The sequence below is a fragment of the Nanorana parkeri genome, unplaced genomic scaffold (assembly GCF_000935625.1).
Source record: "Nanorana parkeri isolate BGI_ZX_2015 unplaced genomic scaffold, ASM93562v1 scaffold849, whole genome shotgun sequence".
Taxonomy (NCBI): domain Eukaryota; kingdom Metazoa; phylum Chordata; class Amphibia; order Anura; family Dicroglossidae; genus Nanorana; species Nanorana parkeri.
In genome coordinates, this window is record NW_017307117.1 from 140,253 (window position 1) to 163,636 (window position 23,384).

Genomic DNA, 23,384 nt, shown 5'->3' on the forward strand with positions numbered 1-23,384 from the left:
AAAGGCACATTAGTGATGCACTGATCCCGGTGGATTTTGTTGTTGTTGTCGTTGTTAGAACTTGTGACACTTCATTAGGTTCTATCAGCACAGCATGGTGCAATGCGGTTGTACTGTGTCACACCATGCTGCACTGAAAAGAACCACTGCATGCCATGCTTTTTTCTCAGCACACACTATTTAAAACAAAACACATTGCCTTGTCTATGTGTTGGGGCTCTGCTGGCCACTTTTTCCAGCACAGGCCCAATGCTTTTGGTGGGAATGGGTGCTAAAGGTACATCTATCAGAGTAAACACTTCTAGATGTTTCTTGTAGGATAGCATTTCTTTGCTTTTTAAGATCAGATTCACTCTAGAGGAATAGGAGTATATTTTTGGAGGTGTTTCTTATTTATCAGAATATATTATTTAAAGGTACACTACACTCAAATGTAATTATTTTGTATTTCAACTAACTTGGGGAGCAGGGTTTCCTGAATGAATGGTACTGATGTTCACTGTGACAGTCATCTGCTAGGTCCTCTTCATATTTTTTAAAAGGAAGGTGAATGCGGTTTTCTGAATGACCAACTCCTAAGGGATTCATTTGCAGTGGAGAGGGTATAAGACCACTGTCAGGGTTTTACTGCTGTCTGTCTGCTGTCTGCGATTCTCTCTGATTGTCCTGATCACCCATGTCACCTGCAAAAAAAACTGATGGTGAATCAGTGCTTCCACCAGAACAGGAATAGTGCATGCACTACTTTTTGCAAACGTAACACACTGGAATTTAGGGCATTGTATTACCAAGCAGTCCTGTGTGGCCGATCGCAATACGGGCGGGGGGCATGTCTGTAGTGCCAATGACATGAATACCCCAGATTGCAAGGCGACTTTGTGTGTGCAATCCCTTGCGTTCTGGGCATGGGACAGTGCGATGAGCGCATGGGCTGTTGGAAACGAGAATCTCCCTCTTAATGTCCCCACACACCTTGCGATAATCGTACGATAATCGCGGGAAATCCCGCGCTCGTACGATTATCGTATGGTGTGTGGAAGTCGTGCGACCTCTACTACTGTAAGGTCGCATGACTTTTAACTTACGAACATGTTCAAAAACCCGCCGAGCATCGTACGATGTTCGGCGGGTGTGTAGCATGTTCGTAAGTACCTTACAACCTGTCTTGCGATGGTTGTAAGGTGTGTGCCCAGCATTAGATATCCTCTCACTCTGGAGTGGAGTGCACAGGAGAAGAAGTGAAGAAAAATCTCCCATATCAGAAACAGATGACAAAAAAAACTGACAGTGGTTTTAACTAGAGCTGCAGCTAACGATTATTTTCAAAATCGATTAGTTAGCCGATTATTAAGTTCGATTACCCTCTCCTACTCTATCCAAAATGGTAAAAAGAAGTGTTGCCTTTAGATTAACTTTAAATTCCTTTTGTAAAATATCAGTTCACTACCTGACATGTGACTGTGCCTAGGCATTCCTATTCTGTAGCTTAATAGCTGTATTTCTGCAATGTGAGATCTAAGGCACTGAGATATAAGGAGAGGGAACTGTAGCCATAGACCTGCAGTGCAAGTATCTCCCTTCTTCAGCCTTATTCATTCTGAGGATCTGTGCTTCCTTCACCTCTCCTACTACCTCTTGATTATTACCCCACCTGTTATTAGATCACCAGTCATCAGAAAGCAGCTTTGCCATGAGGAAGAATAGTTCTGTTCCTCTACAAAGATGGCTGCCTTAACACAGTGGTACAGTGTGGAACAAGGCATGGTAAGTCAGTAATGGGGAAAAGCTCAACTGTGGGGAGCCTACAAGCATTACTGGTGACTAGTACTTTGCCGTCTGCTTGCTTTTTTCAGCCATACCTTCCATAATACAGGTTCTCTTTAACGAAGTTACATCGCAGATACATTGGTACAAATTGGTAGGCATCATTGCAAGCCTGCAGCATTTTTCAATCCTTAGGCTTGGTGAAATTCCTTGCAAGAGCCTACTTTTTATCCTACTCTTCAGTTACATCTTTTACACTCGGAGCCTGAACATTTTAACAACTGTTTGGCAGAAATAAATGGTTTTCTGATCTATGCTAAAAGCATTTACAAGCTTTTTCATGGTAATTTTCAGATGCTTCATTAAGAGGGTGTAAAAAATGACAGCCAAAAGCAGTGTGTTGAACACTGTTGACAGGTAGGCTGTACATTAAAGCAAAATGCTTATGTAATAAAAATTGGCCCAGTTTCATCAGAAAAGACTTGAATATTATCATAGTACATAATGTATAGTTGTAAAAGCAACCAAGAAAGGTATGTGGGGGCCTGTTCACATTAATTTAGGGGTGTAGAAATACATTTAGAATAATTTTAGAATTTTGGATACATTCACATAAAGGTGCACGTCAGCTAAACCTTTTTTGTTTTAAATAGAGTGGGCAGGGCAACAACAGGTAGTGAAGGGAAAATTCTGCATTGAGAACACAGTGTGGAAGTGTTGAAACCCCTGTTAGGTTTTATTGCTGTCTGTGTCCCACTGGAGACCTTCACTCTCTATTTTTCTTGATAGCCAATGTTGCAAGGACGGAGGGTGGGGGAAATGCAAAATGTTAAAGTTTTCACTGGAATAGGAGAAGAGGGAAACTCTTCCGCTAGGGAACCCTGCTCCAATGACAACTGGGGATTTCCCCACACTTTGGAGAGGTTTTTTCTCACTTCCTGTTGTGTATCAGAGACATGAAGCTAGGAAAATCTCACCAATGCTACACAGACAATAAAATGCAGGGGTCGGGGTTCTAACCCTTTCTCACTCTATACAAAAGTAAAAAAAAGTTTTGGTTTTAGATATATGTTAAATATACACACCTAGTCAAACAATAAAATGTGCTTTTAATCTAAATCAGAGGACACAGCCTACCTGCTAAATGGTCAACAATTTAATTTTGGTATTTATCTTGTGTAAGGGACTACCACTATATTTGCTGTTATCCTCATCTTCTTAATGGCCCTGAATCTAAACATGCCACATTGCTGGTCATAGTGTTTCCCTGGGTCTAGCAGCACTCCCACGGCATCTCTGTCCACTGCAGTGCTGAAGCGAGAAAAAGGACATGGCATAAAACAGACTAGTGTGACAGTAGCATGCAGTCCTGCAAAGAAAGTTCTTTATCGCAGTTACAATGCTTCCCAAATAGCCTTAGTAGTTTAATAATTAATTTTACTGGTTAAGGTTGTTGTACTAAAGGAATAAGGACTGTCCACTTTAAACCCGTTCATCAGATGCGCTTTGTAACATTTCAATAAAGTTCATTTTTTTAAAATGGGGAAAAAAAATGACACAGTGTGATGCTCAGTAAACAGCCTGGTATGCGGTAGAGGTATTCTATAGGACCAGTAGCAACACAAAGCTATTGTCGCATGCTGGAGATTAATGGCCTAAATCTGTCCATTGGTAGAACAAGAAGTAATTTAAAGGAATAGTTGAGAGTATGTACTACCTTTTCAAAATACTCAAATACCTTTGGGAATAATTATTGCTTTATCTAAAGAATATGTACTTCCAAGTGCACTACTCCCACAGACGTTTAAATATTGATATGATTCGTATGTTTACAGCCACAAATTACAGGACTGGCTATGAATAATTCTATTTATGTAAATTTGGATGGAAGTTAAAGAACAATTTATTGAATTGAATGTATATTTAAAGAACGCCTGGCAACATTTTATTAACCCTTGGGGTGGGGATACCCCCGCAAAGGTTAACTGCTTGTCTTGATCTAGGGAGGAAAATAACAAAGTTATACTCACCTGATCCTTGGAGCCTTCTGTCTGTGACAGCCTGTCACTTCCGCTGCAGCAATGGAATGTCCCTTGGTGCCCTCACGCCCTAAACACTGTGTATGGAACGTGATGACTCAAGGGCCTTAGACCACTTCAGCAGAAGGGGAGCAAGGCTGAAAGGACCAGCCTAAGAGCAAGCCAGTTCGGAAGAACCCTTGCAGTGCGGGAGGGGGGGGGATTAGCCCTACTGCAAGGGTTAATAAAATTTTTGCCAGGGAGTACTTCTTTAAAGAACTGGAAAATAGAACTGGAAGATAACAGGGTTATTCACTAAAGGGTGAAGAGTTTGGAGAAGGCAGGGGTAGTGATCAATCTAGGCCAACATAGCTGAACTGGAAAGTTTTGTCCTAGATTATTCACTTTATCTGCCTTCTCCAAACTCTTCAACCTTTAGTGAATAACCCAGTAAGTCTTGCTGAGCACAAAGGGGACATGTGTCACTGGCTAAGGGTTTCTTTTTCCACACAGGCATAGCTGTAGTGCGCTAGCTGTTTAAAATCACCTTGCAACATTTTATTCTGAGAATACCAATTTATGAGCATATGAATGTTCATGCCATAAATTCACAACTCTACTCTTCGTAGGCTATTGATCCAGGGTGTAAGTGTGAGAGGGACCATACACAGCAAAGACTTATGTGTCAAGAAGCATAGTCTTCCCTAGAAGTAGAGATCTTGCTAAATCTGGCAGCCATTGATTCCAATTTACACTAAGCTAATGAAATGGATTTTATGACTCTAGCACTCAATAGATTTAACAATTCACTGATTGATTGTACTTGCTGCCTAGAGCTGTTCTTCCATTTAGATTTGTTATCATTTTACCTTGATCTTTTGCAGCTACATAATACAGTGACAATTGGTAGGACTACAGCCTCTTTCTTGTTATGCTATGTGCCTAAAGCCTTCCTCCCTCAGAATTATACATACACCACAGATCAGTGGTGTGAATAATCTATTCCTGAATAGTCAGGGTTTAACATAATTAGATTGGGATGGTATATGACTTAAATAATTACAGTGAGGCATGCATAATAAAATGTATGTTGTCCTTATGTCTTCAGTGGGGCATGTGTCTTTAAACTGCCAAGCCAGCATAACCATAGTTTTGGGGAACAGAAAACAGCAGTGACAATATAATTTTTAGAACAGGGTGGCCTGGTATACAGAAGCAGTGATGAACAGAAAAACAAAAGCACTACATAGGTTGGGAAGTTTCTCTTGTGTCCTTTAACAAGAACCACAACAATGGATAGCTTATTTAAAATCAACTCCTGAATGGATACAATGGTACTTTCTTTATCGGCCAAAGATTAGTTGATGCTTTATTTTTTACTTGTATTCTTTCCTTGTCAGAACAGGAGTGTTTAGTTGTAAGATTGTTCTATCTCATGACTGAGCTCACAAACTGTCATACAATTAAGGCGCAGTTTGGATTATATAGAAGAAAAGAAATGCTTTGTTCATTGACAGTTTTACCCTTCTGCTCTCTCACTTATGGGTGCTGAGTTCAGGCAGGAGAGCACAGACTCCATGGAAGCCTTATTCCTTGACATTGAGTTGACATTTCTGCTCAGACAGGAAGGGAATACAAGGAAATAAAAGCACACATTACCCCAGAGAGGTAAGGCTGCACAGTTATATAAGATTCAGAATCGCAAAATGCCCGTTGCTGACTGGTTCTCTTTAAATGCTGTTTTGTAAAAGTGTGCTGCCATTGTGTTTTAGTTGCAATTTGCCTGCATGTGTAGTGGCTTCTTGAAATATATTTTGGTCTGTTTCCTAAACACAATTCAGTAAATAATTTGTAATTTCCTGCAAGCCTGGAGCTATGTGTACTGGATTTGTGCTGCACTACATTGCTAGCATTTCTGGCAGGAGAAGCCACGACACACATTCTCAGTGCAATAATTACTGTGTATAAATATTTATAAAACTAATTCTTAGCTTGCAGGAAAAATGAGGAGGATGATGTGATAACATTAACAACTAAAAACCTCTCTTAAGAAGGCTTAAGGTGGGAGAGTCCTGATGTGTGATTTTCTGACCTATCCACACATCACACTTTATCCAACACAAAGGCCTCAGCTCAGTGTGCGTCTGCTGAGCCGAGATTCAATTTGGAAGAGATTAGCCAAATGTAATAGGAATTATGGTTAATACTATGCAAATGAGCATAACATCCAGAGGCAGTAATTGGTGCCAGCTTTAAATTTAGATAGTTTAACTAAAGAGATTCCGGAGCAGAGTGCAGACTCTGAAAATGTTTATTTAAAGTGGCATTAAACCCTCAGATTTTTTAACATAACACAATACTGTAATGTGTGCCTTACTGTAATCCATGGTAGTTTCCCTTCTCTTTGCTGCTCTTCCTTTTAAATCCTCATGTATTCTCATGCTTGGGGAGAGCTTCCCTTTGCAGCTGAGTGCCTCTTCCTGTAGTGCTGGCTCAGGTTGCAAACGTACACACAGACACCATGTAGCCATTCCAGAGACAATGCAGTCTGCTGCAAAACAGAAGTTCTGCCCAGCATGAGAAGAGATACAGATTTAAAAGGAAGAGCTCCCTCTGATGGCTAAACACAGCAGCATAGGAGTAAAAGTAAGGCTAGTGCAGTATACGCTGCTGGGGAGGGGGGGATTAGCATGAACCTGTTGCCTCGTCTTGCATGGGCAAAGCAGAGTTTCACTTTAATGCAGGTGTAACAGTAGAAAAATATATCCCTATTACATTTCCATTCTCATCCAGAGCCGTAGTTACACGTCATGTAAATATAACGTTGACTAACATAAAATATTGATCTATGGGTCCCTTTGAGTACACAAAGTCAGTGTTGATGATCTATCTTTAAATGCCGGGTGGTCCCATGGTGCTTCTTCATGCATTTTTGGTCTTTTTAGAGTTTGAATCAATACTTTGTGTACTGTGAGGTCTTCAAAGTGATCTATTGATTTTCTGATTCTTTGATGCTGCAATAATTTTCTAGTAAGCTTATCACAACAGAAGGTATTGAGGGTAGTTACATGCTAATGAGTATATACACTTTGCACAGTTTTTCCTGTAAATCCAGGCTTTGAGTGTTTCCTTAAAGGGGACATTTACCGAGAGGAATATGGATGCTGCCATTTTCTGACCTTCGTCTGACAATACAGTTTCCTGGCTGTCTCTGGCTTTCTAAAACAGTAGTCAGAGCTCCAAATTTTCATACTCAGAACATTCTGCAGCCATTGGATTAGCTTAACAGCCAGGAAATTGGTATTTTCACAAAGGAGGTCAGCAATAGCAAATTATATACTTCCTCAGTACATGTGTTGTTTAAAGCGACCCTGTCATGGAAATTCAACTGGCAAAAAAGGTGTAAGTACTTACCTCTGGCAGTGCTCATGCCATGAAATGCCGCTGTGTTGATCATGTGCTCAGTTCTTCCTTCTGCTGACCTTCATGTCATTACAGGACACAAATGTGATGTGGAGGTTGATGTGTATAATTGCCTCACTTATGGCCTTTCTTCCACCTTCTTATTTAGAGTATGTCAAATTAAAAATACAGGCATTTATGCTGATGACAATTTACAAACAGTCAACATCACATAGACAAGTAAACATAAAACATAGGGTTAGTCATCCTGTAATTTCAGCTCTTAACCATACAGACTTGCAGTGTCAAGCAGTCCTGATAATAAGTCAATATATTTTGGTGTGAATAGGAAAGGAACCATTTATGTTTTAAATGCCTAAAGGACATTTAAGGATTTCCCTTATTCTTGTGGTCTAACCTCGGGGTCTGAAGCTGTATTAGGAGTCAGAAGACCCACTAAGAGGAAGAAAAGTAGAGCCCATTGCATGCCTATTCCTAATGTTAACCAATACGTTAGATAATTATGGAAATTCTCCATCAGCGTTTAACTATAGTAATCTTCCACTCACTATTTTAGTCGAATTTAAAGTACAAAAATTAAAATGACTATGGAGAGAGTTGGAAACCACCACAATGCCAGTTAAAAGGCATTTTACTAGAAATGTCCATCCCAATTTCAGACCATGTGTGGCATATTGCTAGACATCATACAATTTCTCGCAGTTGTTTTTTGATTGCAAGTTAATGGAAAGCTTCAAGAATTGCCAACACAATTGTGAAGTGTACGGCCAGTATTAGTGAGTATTTATTGCCCTTATGAACCCCTCCCTGTAAATTGATCTTAATTTGCAAGTTATACTGCAAATAGCAAGTCACTTAAGTTCCTGGTAAAATTATCTTTTTTAAAAACCACAACTGAGGAATTATTTTCGCAGATAGTAAATGTTTATTTCAGAGAATGTACATGTAAAACATGAATAGTCTCCTCCAGACAGTCTGTTTGCGCTGTGATTTGTTTTCATTATTTTTCCTTTGATCTCTGCAATCCCGTAGGCCCCAGTATTTAAAACAGTAAAAAATAGGATTACTTAATTGTAAAAGATCATATATTCCATAACACAGTGATGGTTCTTCAAGTGAATCAGGTCAGTCTGTATTTTCACCTGCATCAGGACCTTGGTCCGAAGGCTTTAACCTACACCCGTCATAGTGTTCAAATACCTAAAGTGACAGCAAAAACACTGTTGTAGGCCACACAAGGCCATGGTACCTGGATATCAGGGCCTTCCAAGCAGTGTCATTAGCTCCCTTTACACCTTATGTATCTTTCTAATGATCAGTAAGGCTCCTATCATAGTAATGGGCTTGTAGGAAAGAATGGAAGGACGGATGAATGGGTTCATTATTGTTACTGCTAGGAAGTATTGAAAATGGCATGTTTACAGTGACCTGAGTTTGTACACCATGATAGGTTTTTTTTTCACATGTAGGAGCATAATTTACCACTCGTTAGCTCTCTTCTCTGCCCCGTAACAGAAAAGTGCAGCTAAAAATTTATTTTTTTGGCAAATCAGCTTCAACCACCTTTATAACAATCATGAATCTTAGGAACAGCCTGGTCAAAGCAGGCATACAGTACACTTGAATGTGCACACTTCATCACAGGTACCCATGGATGTGTGGAGTACCTAGAGGGCACATGCATGTCTAATTTGAATTGCTTAAAATAAGCAGCTCAGATCTCAGCCATTAGGCAAATTATGGTATACAGAAGGTCTGTGCTGTTGGCCACTAAGAAGTAAGCCAGCTGAGGACATGTACTAACTTAATGTGACAAGAATGTTCACCTCAAGCCAGGAAAACAATGCTTGCTTAATCTTGACTGTAGGCTGGCTTGAAGTTAGGGTCAGTCATCAGAAATGTCTATGGTGAGCATAGCTGTCAACACTCATAGAAATTGGTGTATTCTCTTAACACACACGTCAGACCAGATCTTAACAAACTGCTGTAGAATTCAACACCCAGTCAGTCTAGTCCAGTAGGCAGAAAACACGTTGAAAGCACTGAAAAAAATGCTTATTGTTATTCTTTTAGATGCACTGGCTACAAGACTCCTGCCAAGCTGTTCAAAGGGAAATGCTCGAACTGTGCTTGTTACCATTGGGGGTCTTCTTCTGTTTTGTGTAACGTTTAGAGATGACATTGGCAGTTTCTGCTTCAGACATTGTCAGCATAAATTGTATATGTTATATGAATGTACCTGAGCTAATATATCTTGACAGATGCAGGCAGAGTAGACCTTAATGATGTCACCATTGTGCGGCCAGAATGCATTCAGAGCTCCCCCACCCCAGATAGAGGCAAACACACTTGCAGCATCCATTGTGTATGTCGTTTCAGAAAGAAAAAAATAGTAATAGAGGTTTTTAAATAGCTGCTGGTTAGAGCCCTGAAGCCGGAATGTTATTTTCACCATATTACTGCCCTGTGGAATAGCTTATCACTGATTATGTTTATGCCAAACCCAGGCAGCAGTTGACATGATCTAATTAAATAGCCTCTGCTTTTTTATATTGGTTGCACAATGAAACAGATTAAGTTACCACTAACTGAAAAATTGTCTTTCAAGTGATGTATTATCTGACAATCTGAACCTTTCCATCTCTGAGAATAATTAATCACTGAGCTAATTTTCAAAATGAACTGCCAAATTATTTACTGGATTGAAATGAAAATAAATTGTCAAGGTAAAAGCGATTAGGCAATATTGTATAGCTTATTGCAGTTTGCTAGAAGTCTGGCAAATAAAATAGAGGAGCTTGAAATTAGGTTACTTATCAGATACAAAAATAACTGCTTGTATTGCCTTATAGCATCCTATCAAATTTTCAACCTGTTTTTTTTTTACCATTGTATTCAACGGTCACATCCCTTAGAACTCTGCAAATGTCAACATTTTTGTATCTTGATATCCATCAACTGTTTTCACGGGGGGGACTGGGAAGGGAGAGGACCCCTCTGTTCTACTACAAAGTACCATTTGATAAGTATGTCCTTGGAGGTATTGCCAGCTGTTTTATGGACTAAACAAATGCACTGACATGATTGAATTGATAAAGCTGCATTTTCAAATATGTTGACACAGCCTGTTATTTATGTATTACTGTATATACTGTATTAAAACTGCATGGAAGCTTTTCATTGATATGTTTTTCTTCTGATTTTGCCAGGTTACCTGTTTCTGATACCTACAATTATTTAAAGCTCTACTCTTCAGTATAAAGGAGGACACTGACTGTGGCAGGGGGTAAGTATGTGTATTTGTTAAATTGATCTGTCTGTTGAGAATGGTACATGGTAACTTTGAGGAATATGCTCACAGTCAATAATGATCTGGTAAATATTTGGTAACAATCTACTGTTTACTAACACACCTCTAATTTGTCCCTATTTTGTTGGCCAGTCTCAGATGTATGACCCCACTAACTAGTAACCATTAGCATAAATGGGTGTAGTTTTATCTAGATATAGTTTAATTTGTGTAGTGTGTACTGAACTGAGACAAATGGCATAAAGTGTATTTTTTATATGATGAGGTTTGTTTTAAATTGAAGCTCCCAGGGATATGTGTTACTATTTTAAAGAGTAAGTGCTAATTCAGGATCAGTGTTCCTGGTTAGCTGGTAACCAAGGACGCTGATCTCTCTGCAAGTGGCCGAAGCCAGCCGTAACATCACGGTTGGCTCTGCCCAGCTGTCTGAAGCAGACTGTCGGCCGGCCAGCGGCCTTGGCCAGCTTCGGCTTTCAGCGCGGCTCAGCCGAGCCGAGGCATATGCGATCGGCTCGACTGAGCCACTCGGCCAAGTTCGGGAGCTGTACGGGCTATAGTGAATAGCCCCTACAGCAGCCCTTCGGTTCTACTGAACCGAAGGGGTCCTGCGGCCGAAGCTAGCCAAAGGATCGGCCGAAGCTACGGCTAGATCCTTCGGCTGCTTCGTGAATATACCCTTGAGTCTGATAAGCTAAGGCTGTCTCCTCAGACTGGAGTCACTTCAGAGATTTGCCTATAGAGGTCTATGATGGTTTACTGTACAAGTGTGACCAGTGGTAAAGAAGTTTTGGCTGGAGAATATAATATCGTAGCAGGTCCAGATTGTCAGACTCAAGTAGAAAGTAGGCAGGGCTAGGCAGGGTGGGTAAGTATACTTCATCTGAAACTACACTTATCCTTTAAGTATAGCACTTGCATTTTAATATATGTAATTAAACAATCTAACATTTTCTGAGTGGTTACTGCTGTTTGGTTATCAAAAGAAGGTCTGAAGGGTACCCCTAGAAATTGGATATTCATATATAAACTGTTGAAATATCTATTATGTCCTGTAGAAAATTTACAAAGTTTGCTTTTTACTGTATCAGGACAAATGCATACTTTGTCTAAGTGAACATGCTCTGAATGAATCTCTATGGACAAATAAAGAGTGTCTCCATTGGCATCAAGCAAAATGCGAACATTTTGCTTTGAGCACTTAGGAAGCTTCAAGAGACCTGAACCCTCGGGAACCAGAGCTTCCAACTCTCTCTCCCTGCTGCTTGTCATAAACAAGGCACCTATTAAATACTTACCTATTACCAGGTTTGGTCCCTCGTTGATAATATCTCTGTGAGGTAAAGGTGCTGTCTGACTGCTTGCATAGCCAATCAGTAATTCTGCCGCACAGAGATTCCACTTGACCATAACTAGGAAGTAGCACACTGCCTGTGCACTGAGGGGACCTGATTCTGGTAGTAGATATGTATTTAAGAGGTCTGATTGAGAATGCTTGATAGGAAGCAGCAAGAATGGGTTGAGAAGCTTACTGTAGTTTCCTTAGGGGTTTAGTCGGGCCGATTTTGCCCTGAACCCAGGTGACAATTTTGTCACACATAGCACACCAGATGCATGAGAGAAGGTTCTCAACATGACTCTAAGCTGATACTGTTTTCACACTGGAAAAATAATACAGGTGTCAGAATCTGTTTCCTTGAGCTGTTTCTCCACAATCCATATGAGTAGAAAAATGGACAAAGTCTAAATATTATTACCAGTTGAGTGAGTAACATCGTAAATGAACATGGTGACATTTTGTAGGGCATGCACAGCTGCTCGAGGTTGTTTCTGATCCAGTTTTGATAAATTCCCTTCACTGTAGTTTATAGTCCTACCTTTCAATAGAAAATGTAAATGAAAAATGAGCTTTGGTGCATGTATCGTCTTGTTTCTGTTAAACTGTGGTTGGGTAACATACAGTTCTTCAACTGTCTAGGAACTAGAGGTCACAGTAGTCTGGGAATGCCCTGCTAACATTTTGCATGCCTCTGTTGAAGTTTGCCTTTCTCTTGCTCATTATACGTCAAGTTACAGCTGGAACTCAGCTGCAGGTATCCTGTTAGAAACTCAGCTTTTGCTGCAGTTGCTGAATGGGCTTATTGTGGACAGAGCAACTAATTGTCTCTGGAATACAGGTACATTGTTCAACCAGGGTGAGTAAATAACCTCAATTCATCAAAGATCCTCTATGCTGTTTTTCTCTTGCAGAATTTACCATACGGAAGGTCTCACTGCAGAGCCCAAGTGAGCTGAAATACTGCATTGCAGGCACTGTGCTAAGCCCTAGCTATTTAATTGCTGGCTAGTAATGCAACAGGGAACATCTCTCCTCGAGCAATTCTGTAGCATGAATATGATTACTGAATACAAATTCATTAATCCTCTTTTATCTAAAACATGAGTCAGGATAATATATATTATTAAAATGTTTATTATTGTATACACTGTCATAGTGTAATACTGCACACAAGGAAAGGATTTTGGTTAACTTTAAGTTTTAATTGTTCTTTTTTCGTTTTCTAATATGGAATCTGGTTATTTGGCCAAAGAGAAAAATAAAAACATGGTTGTACTTCATTTGTAAAATCAGTGTACGTTCTGGTACTTGGAAGTGTCTCTCTGAGTAAGTTATTGCCCTACTTGTTTGTAGTTTTGCTGCATGATGAAAGCATTCTTTCCAGTATAATCCATTCTGTGCTATTTCATTGCTCACTAAATGATTACTTGTTTCCTGTAAGAATATAATTGCATCCTGTTAGAACTTACTCTGACTGCAATTTTCAATGGATGGATTGTGACACTGCTGCTGTTTTGCACCCTGATTGCTTTACCTCGCTTCTTTAAAAGGGGTATTTAATTCTTGAAGAAATGTGTTACCTAATGTAAAACTATGATGTGTTTTCTGTAAGGGTACATTTTGGGTTGAGAAAACATTTACTTTAATGTCATTTTTGATGAGACTTTCATGTTTGTTCATATTTGTTCTGCCCTATATTCATTAATTCTTTCCTTTAGTGGTCATCAGTATAGAGAGGTGTATAGTCAGCTTTCCTGCTAAATGGCTGACGACTTTTTAAAACATCAGCACAGAGTAGCTTTATTTTCATTCGGCAGATAACATTCACATGTGTATGTAAAAAATAAAATATAGATCACTTTTAAACAAGATCATTTTCACATTAAATAATGAGTGAAAATAAAACACTAATTTAATGGAATATTACTACATCCCAGAGTTGTTGTTACCTTTAGTAGGTGTACCAGTAGTAGTAGTGGTGGTATTGGTAGTAGTGGTCATAGTAGTGGTCGTAGTAGTGTTAGTAGTAGTGGTATTAGTAGTAGTGGTAGTAGAAGTAGTGGTAGTAGTAGTACCTACAGTAGCTAGTGCCCCTGCACATGCTATGCGGATGTGAATAAGGATAGGTATAATATGCTTGAATGTGCCAAGAGATGTTACCTCCTGAGTTTTCTAATTTGCCCTTCATGTTTGTAAAATGTTTTATGTCTACTTGCAGTCCAGAGCTGGAGAAATGATGAGAGGTGAAATTTTACCTCCAGTTGATTCCAATGCATTTCTCATAAATCTCACTTTCGCCCATCCCTCTAGGGATAAGAAATTTTGCTCAGTCACCTGGAGGCAAATTTCAGTAATGTTTCACCAAAGCAGTTTAGCTGAAGTTTCGTCCTTGAGATTGCTGACATCACACACTGTATATTTATTCATCAGACTGGATATCACCTCACCATTATTATTATATTATTTTGTATAATTTTTTTGCACTTTAAACTGTTTTGCTTTGAGCACGTGTTAGGTTTGCCTGTATGTTCTTGCTAGTAATTTAATCATTTATCACATATATTAATTAACTTGTTGTTTGTTATGGAGTTTTGTCATCCCTTGAATGGAACAAAGCAAGCTAACAGTATCTGTTAAAGGTCGTTCCTACCCAGTTTCACTTTTCTGAAAATATATACCAGCCAGGCCTTCCTTCATAGGGATACATCCAGAAAAAGGCAAACAAAAAGGTTCAGTCTTCTGACAGAAGTCTCATAGTCTGTTGAACACCACAGACATTTCTGCTTTCCCATTTCAGCAATCACCTAAATATTTTAGGTGCTAGAGGATGTGACCACATCTTAACCCTTATATTTTGTATATATATATCTATATATATATATAGATATATATATACATACACACACACACACACACACACATATACTGTATATGTCTTCATGAGCATATAAGAGGTGCAGGCAGTGACTTTTACAGTACAGTGGAATGCATCCTTCCAATGCGCAGCCTACCATATCCGCATGGAGATATAATTCCTGCAGGTGTCATATGTTCAGCAGAAGCCAGTAGTCAGCAGAAGTGATTAACAAGATGTAAAAATTGACCTGATTTATGTAGATCCACTCAGCTGTAGCACCAGGCCTGAAATTAGAAGGGACTGCTGAATGCTAGTGACCTGGACCTGTCTGGGCATGGAGCGCCCAAGGCTTATATAATTAGGTACTGGAGAGAAAGAAAGCCATTGCATTGAATTCTATCCAAGAATGCAAGAGTAACTGATACAGAAATGAATACTGAGATAAAACGAATAGGGTTCTCTAGTTAAATGTAATTTATGATACATAGCATTTTCTGACACAGACTTAAGCTTTAAATGGTTTTTTTTTCATAGTAGGACATAAACCTGAAATGTTAATTACTTAAAATTACATTAGTTAGGAATTGATTATGATTTCATTTCCAGTATGTAACTGCAGACATCTGTGATCAAGGACTTATTTATATCACAGATATATCTCTAGTGCATAAAATCTGCCAGTAGTAGAGTGAAACAGAAAAGAACATTTTAGAGTGCCTAGAAAACGATTGCAAGATATTCAGCTGACTACAGAGGTTTCCAAGGCTTGAGAGCTATTTATACTGGATGTGAAGTTTGTCATTGGTTGTTTATGTGATAGATAAGTGGGACAAATGAACCAATTGGATGGTCAATTAGGAAGTACATTAAGTTATTGGATTCCATAGCTATGAAATAAGCTGTGTTTGTGATGTTGCCTTGATGTATATGAAAATAATGCATTTAGGGGATTATATAGAGGTATATTGAATGGTGATTGTGGAGGTCTGGATATAGTAAGTTCTATGAAATATATGAGGATACCAGATAATAGTGACAATACACATCTAAAATGGGATGGTCATATCAAAATAATTTACTAAAGATCGTATGCCAAAGAAATTGTAGGAGGCAAGATTAGGTGAAAAGACATATTATAAAACCCAGAGAATCGTGGTTGGATTAAATCAATAAGGTTACAGGGATGATTGGAATCAGGAGGTGCACTATGGCCAAGGATAGTTGAGCTCTTGTAGGAAACCATAACTCATAACAAAAGCATTATCAGTTCAGAGGAAGTTAGTATGTTTTGTTTTCTTTTAAAGGAGAATTGTACTTTCAAAGCCAAAGATGCCTTGACTTGCTTTTTATAGAATAGTTTATTGTGTTCCTTTCATCATAGCCTGTAGCTTGTCAAGCTTCTATGTACATTCTGCTCTGCTAGGGAAGTGGATGCTCTTGGCCTCCACTAGAGTGAGAAAGAGAGATATGGTTCTCATTCAACCTAATGCAAAACCCTTCTCCTATCTCTTAACTCCCACTAGGGGTGCTTGGCAACTGAATTTGTAACGGCACAGTAGACTTTAGAATAATTCAGTCTTATGTTTTTGTACAGCCTGCAGGGACAATGGAAGTTAAAGTATTTGCAGCATTACAGTGTTAGTATAGAATTTGCTGGTGTTGAAGAATTGTCCATACATCACAAACAGCCTAAATTAAAGTTAAAATCCTTAATTTATTGAAATTGTAATGCAGCCTCATTGCATCATTTGTATACCTGTTGATGTTTCTATATAATAAACCCCACTCCTGACTGAAGAAACCCTGTTTGCCCATATTTGGCCCACCTAGATAATGAACAGTTCATTTCAATTCAAATTCCAATTGGAAAGATGACATATGCATACACTATGACCCTGACTAAAGCCTTTTCACTTTCAAAGCAAACTTTAATGTATCTTAGTGCATAAGGTAAAACAGAGGGACATTCACTTTGAGGCCCCATTCACACACGAATCGGCCAGCACGTACAGCTCCGTGCTGCATGTGATTAGTATGCAGCCCCTGTCCTTCTCTATGGGGCTACGCGACCGTACGCCCCCCTACGCTCACCTCAATTGCAGGCTGTAGGGGTGTGGGTTTTCTGTCCGGGACGCATACAGGATCCATTCCGGCGGTGTATGAATACGATCCCCCGCACCCCTACGGACCTGCAATTGAGGTGAGCGTAGGGGGACGTACGGCCGCGTATCCCCATAGAGAAGGACGGGGGCTGCGTACTAATCACATGCAGCACCTGTCCTTCCTGGCAGCTGCTTGTTACGGCCCCGCACGCAGCACGAAGCTGTACGTGACGGCCGATTCGTGTGTATAAAGCCTAAAGCCTAAAAAGAATTCCCAACCATGTGCAAGGAAAACTGAAACAACTGGATTTTTCCTTGCCCATAACTGGATGTTTAAATCCAGCACAAGTTTACCTAATCATCAAAGGGAACAAAGCTTCACCGTATTTACTAATCTCAGTGAACATTCATTTTAAAAGTGAACATGTTCTACTCCTTTAATCAATCTGCTTTTTGAGTTTTGTAAACTGATCAAATTAGGTTTAGAAAATTTGAGAAAAAAAAGCCTAATGAGCCTAATTTATGGTTTTAGGGGAATGCAGAATAGCAATATTCAGTATTTGAAATAGTTACCAGACTTAAAAAGGAAACATACTTTTTAAAATTGTAATTTAGTCCTTACCATTAGGAATACAGAACGAATATGTGAGCAAAGATTCTAAAGCATTTTAAAACAGATCTAACCATAACATCTCATATAAGCTTAAAAGTAGAACTGAAGCTAAACTTTTTTTTAATGCTTTGGATAGAGAAAGAGAGGGTTGTAACGTGATGGAAATCCCTGTTGGTTAACAGGGTCACGAGAACTAGTGTCCCCACTGGAAGATTCCCCATCTATTCCACCAGGACAAATTAGAGAGGGTGACTCTCCCTAGCGAAGACACGGATAGCAATAGAAACCTGACAGGGGTACTAATCACCCTCCATTTTATCCAAAAACGTTAAAAAAAAAAAAAAGGTTTTGGCTTTAGTTGCATTTTAACATGTTAAAGTGGACCTTCCAAATGGAAAGTCCCCTTTTTTCTCATGTTCTCTTCACAACACTTTACTCTAAATTTACAGTCGCTTTAAATATCTTTTGTAAATATAGTAATCAATCAGCATACATTATATAGTGTGCAAAGAGAGCAAATTAATATTGTACCTGCTTGCTGAATGGAGAACTGTGCTCAGAAAGATGAATAGAATCAACATTCATTTGACTTGAAATAGTGTAATAGTGTCTTTCCCCTTCCTTTCTTGCCATACAATACAGCCCTTTCACCAGGCCACACTCTAAATGTCTCGACTTATTGCAAAGTGCTTAACTGTCCTAAAAATAGAGCGTTTGTTGGAGCTCAATAAGGAGCAACTGGAATGATTTATTTGAAAATAACAGGAACAATGATACTCTGTTGTGAACTACAGTTCTGCTTCTGTTTGGCATGCAGAATCCTGTACACTTAATATAGAAAGACTGGATTATTTTTTAGCAGCAGGAAGTATCACATTTAGTAGGCTGGTCATTATGAATTAAATATAATTTAACCCATCAACCAGTGGCTGCATTAGTTTTCTTCTTCATCTTTTTTTGCCTTTATTTTCACTTGGTGATCCTGCTAGTAACACACTTCCTGTCCTACGGTGACAACATTTACTCACTGAACTGTATCTATGAAGTAGCAGCTGCTGATTTTGACTTAAAACACCTTCTTCCATAACCCATGGGGGATGTGTTCTGCAGTTTACATAGTAGAACTTAGCAGGGCTGTTGAGACTCCATGGGGTTTCAGTGCAGCACAGACAGAGAACAAGGGTAGTTATGAGCTCACTGGATTTATGACAGGATTGGGTGGTATAGGTTAAGAACAGATAGTGCATTGTGATTGCTAATGGGCACCCTTGTGTTACTGGTTTCATTTGGTTACTAAGCACTTGAGTTCTATGACTTAAAGCTAAACCCTACTTCTGGGGAGCACAAGGCTTAGGACCATGGTGAGGTTAAAGGAAACCTAGCATAAGATTAATTTGGAGGCTTCCTTTGCTTTGCCTGGGTTTGACATCTGACATTGAACAAGGAAAGATCAGGAAAGTCAGATATACATCAGAACTTGTTATTTGCTAAGCCAGAGGTTTAGTATGGCAGGTGGGCAACTAGCATTGGCAGAACTAGAGCTCAATGCTAGCAGCCTATATATTTTACAAATTTAGAGATACTTTGTATCTCTAAATTTGTGAAAGCCTGGCCGTTAGTAACAAAGTGAAACTATAAACAGTGGGGCACACAGGTTAGCCTTTTGTGGCTAACAAAGGTAAAAGCATCCTCCTTATGGCACCTGTTGTTAGTTAGGACTTGTTTAACATTGTAAATGACTGACAGGCTTGCTTTTAGCAACAAACCTTAAAGCCCATTTCCACCTTTTCAGAGGTATTTTTAAAAAACATATGCCAGAAATGTACACAGAGGAGTCTATTCACGAAGCAGCCGAAGGATCTAGCCGTAGCTTCGGCCGATCCTTTGGCTAGCTTCGGCCCCAGGACCCCTTCGGTTCAGTAGAACCGAAGGGGTGCTGTACCGGCTATTCACAATAGCCTGTACAGCTCCCAAACCAAATAAATGGAGCTCAACATGTATTTGCTGTATTTGTTTTATCTGGAAATCATTTTTGTGATTTGTTATTTTTGTTTTGTTATTTCATGCTACTATGTCATATTTTTGTAAAGTTAATTTATTTACAGATTTGTAGACAGAAAGGGGCAGTCCTTAGGTCAAGCAGTCAAATGCTTCTCAAATATTGAGAAATACTTTTAGGAAGTGTATTGTGATATATCCACAGCTATTAATTCACTCCTTTGTCACATAATACAATAAAATTAAAGGGAACATGTTGCTTTATTCTGCATGGCCCAACTAGCTGCACATACTTGCCTTGCTTCCCCACCAAAGTTGCAGAGCACTCTCTCCCCACCCCATATGATAGCACTGGGTGCCTATGGTATCAATCACCAAGCATCAGTGTTGTCACATGGGAGAGAAGAAAGTTAGTCACATGCCGGCCCATACCTGGAAAGGCAGAAGCAGCAAAGTGAAGGGGAGTATGTGCTGTTGGTGGAGCAGCTGTTAAATTGATGCTTTACCCTGAATTTCTTTCAACATAACAAAACAGCAATCCTTTTTGAATGCTATCTACAGGTATTTGTCTTTGTGAGGGTATTTGTGTGTAAATGGGGAGGGGATGTCAAGGTATTTACTGCTAACTACCTTATTACACATTGCCAATTGATTCCCAATCTGATCATATCTGGTTTTAAAATACCTATACAAATATAATCAAAATGCCACTCTATGCTATTCTTGGAATAACCATAATATACTCTCTTAATCAATAAGACATTAAAAAGGGCATTGCTAATGTGCAGTTGCCCATTGCAGGCAATCAAATTTCTGCTTACCGATGCCAGATCAGGGAATATCAATTATTTAGCATTTTGTTTTTCTTTGTGGGTTTCTTTCCTCATCTCAAAAAATATTTGTAGAATAATTGGCTTTCAAACTAATTGACCCTTGTGTGCATATATGCCTGTTTTAAAGACATTGTACTGTAAAATCCTCTGGAACGGGTATTGATATAAATGGCTTATTGTACCCCATAAAGTACAATAAGCCAGTACAATACAATATGTGTTGCAATGTAACTACTGAAAATAAATTCACAATTATTTGTCTGTGATTGCAGGTTTGTGGTTGGAGGAAGCATGACGGATAACAGGCAGGATGAGCCCAATCCATCGCACTGGGCACCAGGGCAGCTCACTGAGGCCTCACCTCTCCCTCATGCCACAGACATGAAGGAACAAGGAGGAGCAGGAGATGGGTTAGTCCACAGCTCAAATGGTATTCCCTTCCGAGAGTCAGAAGAAAGAGGATATGGGGAGCGGGCTCTCCGAGACTCCCATCCTAGAAGCAAGGAAAATGGCATTAATGGAGAAATGCCATCTGCGGATTCAGAAACAGCAGGTATTTAAAGAGTAAATGAATATATATTTTTTAAATTGCTGTAATTCTTTCTTTCTTATAGCGATGATTAATAAATGTTTATTTTTTTATATGTACATCAAAGAGAACTTGTCTGTTTTGTCCATAGCAATCAATCAGATTCCAGCTGTCATTTTACTAGTACAAGTCTAAAAATGTTTATTCGTCTTACTGTTAGTTTATAGCACTCCCAATGTGCTTACACTATAAAAGGAAATGTATAGAGGTAAAGAAATTTGGCAGCAGAAGTTGCGTTATAGGTTACAGTGTAGTAATGGGAAAAGTCCAGGGACATCAGTTGGTGGGAGACATAGGAATCAGAATACGATTTTTTATGCTTTTCTATAAAGTTGGGTTTTAAGAGAGTTTGTACAGCTTAGAGGCTTGATGATTGATGGCCTTGAGACAGGGTTTCAGAAGATAGGAGCAGCTTGAGGGAGGTCCTAGAAAAATAAATGAGAAATGGGACCAGAAAAGGAGTGAAAAGTTTGGGAGCAGAGCAAAGGCTGCAGTTGTGTGTTTACTGTGTGTTTACCTGAAACCTAAGGGGTGGTATAATAAATGTGTGCTGCATGAAAATCTTTTGTTGCCCACAGCAACCAATCAATGTCATTGACCAGGATTACAAATTTAATAATTTATTAGTTCAGCCACTAAATGTGATGCACTGTTGTTGTGAGTATGTCAGTCCCTTCTTTCCAAAGAAGAGAAACCACCACTTTTCACCACTTGTTTTCACCACTCAAAGATTGTGCTGAGTATTGGGAGTGTAAGGAAGAGAGGCAGATATACCAACCATATGATGTTCTTGATGAGGGTTCTGTCCGCTGTAGATACCTTGAGGCTGTATGGGGGCACTGGATTGATGCAATAATTAATCTGATTAGGTTTCTTGGATAATACTGTTTTTTTTTATCACAGTATGTGAAAAATAAAAAGTATGAACAAATAAACTTTTGCACGAGTGGGATTATTTTCAACAAATCTAACACCGTGAGGCTGTAAGCGCTATATTTTTGATTGATCTATTTGTAAGGCCCACCGCCTAAGTTGTTAGCAGCTAGTCTAGCAAGTCCGGTTATTCTTGTTTTCTTCGCCCATAAGCGCAGGTTTTTGTTTTTCATTTCTAGCCTGTGCCTTAGTTCAAACAACCTACCTCAAAGGAACAACACACTCAAGAAGCGGTATACCTTCAACAGAGGCCTGGTACAGAATCTGCCTGAAGAGGTACCACTTTATATCTAAAGGTTTCACGCAGCCCTTGGGTTGTTGATCTATTAATACAGTAGTCTTTGGGCACTATCCAAGTGGCAGGTTCTACTCTCCCGCCCTAGCCCCCTATTCCTCTTGGAAGATGCTAATTGTGCAGTGCTGGAAAAAGTGTGTGCATGTTTCATATTACACTTTGTTGTATACACAGCATTTACTAGCCACTGCAGAGTTTGTTGACTTTGTAAAGCCCCTTTTATTGTCTCCCTAGAGGCTTCCTAAAGGATTCAGCTTATTAGACTACAATTAGATTTATGAACCTTAGCTCTCACTAAAGCTCCAATGTTGCAGTCATTTTTATTTTGTTTTTGAAGCACATGTCGTTGACCGTGGATAGATTGTTAAAATTAATCCTTAGCCAGAGGCATCAAACTGCATTGCTGAAATTCTCTGAAGTATGAAAAGGTCAGCCCTGGTGCCATTTAGATTTTGTTATGATGTTTGGCTGGAGGGAATGAGCTATTCTAGGTGTAAATATGTTCCTTTTGCCATTTGGTTATTTTATACGAGATGGTGGTGCCAGTTACTGATGCATTAACAATTAAATAAGGAATTATGAGCTAGAAACGATGCAATGTAGATGGGAGTTTTTCACCACTTTGAGATCCTGTTTCAGATTAATAACCAGCAAAGCCTACCTGCTGTTCATACAGAGCAAAAACAGTATTTGTGTGTCTTAGACTAAAATGTTGTGAGAATATTACAATGAACTAGTGACATCACTGAGACATACATGTTTGAACTTGTCTAGGTAACAAGTTTGCTTAACAGCAGGCGTCTCAAAGCATTTGTACTTACCGCCCTGCTCTCCCACTGCATCGTGCCATCCCTTTCTCACCAAGACAGCTATACTATCCAGGCACCAGTCAGCGTGATTATATGTTCATTGTAACACCCCTCACAGTGAGCATTAGCAAATTGTTCTATAAGACATATGAGTGAGCACCTTCCCTAGCAAAGGTAGCTTCTGTCTGTGTGAGGGAGACATCACAATTTGACATTGTATCCTGACAAGTGTCATATTATATTATGCAGATTTATTCATGTGATCCCCGCTCCTCCTGGCTCCATCAGGCCTGCCAGACTAGTCCCTGCAGCCTCTTCTCCCCTTGGCAGTTGAAGGACCTCTGATGTCATCATGTCTAATGTAGGTTTCATAGACCTGCATTAGATGTGAGGGACATGCCACCAGCCAGAGCAGAGGGGGAGAAGAGAAGAGCACTGATCACCTGGGGAACAGGGTTCAGGTGAGGAAACCTGCTTTACTGCAGAACCTAAAGGAAAAGGAGC

The 23,384-nt window shown here is 39.4% G+C and overlaps 1 protein-coding gene across 2 annotated transcripts in view; it reads left to right on the plus strand.

The window, feature by feature from the left end:
- MAP2 (microtubule associated protein 2) overlaps window positions 1-23,384 on the plus strand; it is a 95,725-nt gene that overhangs the window by 17,225 nt on the left and 55,116 nt on the right. For both annotated transcript variants that reach the window (XM_018565462.1, XM_018565463.1), the window contains exons 2-3: window positions 10,415-10,491; window positions 20,527-20,807. In XM_018565462.1, the coding sequence (XP_018420964.1) occupies window positions 20,546-20,807 (262 nt within the window). In that variant the 5' untranslated portion in view covers window positions 10,415-10,491; window positions 20,527-20,545. The remainder of the gene's footprint in view (window positions 1-10,414; window positions 10,492-20,526; window positions 20,808-23,384) is intronic.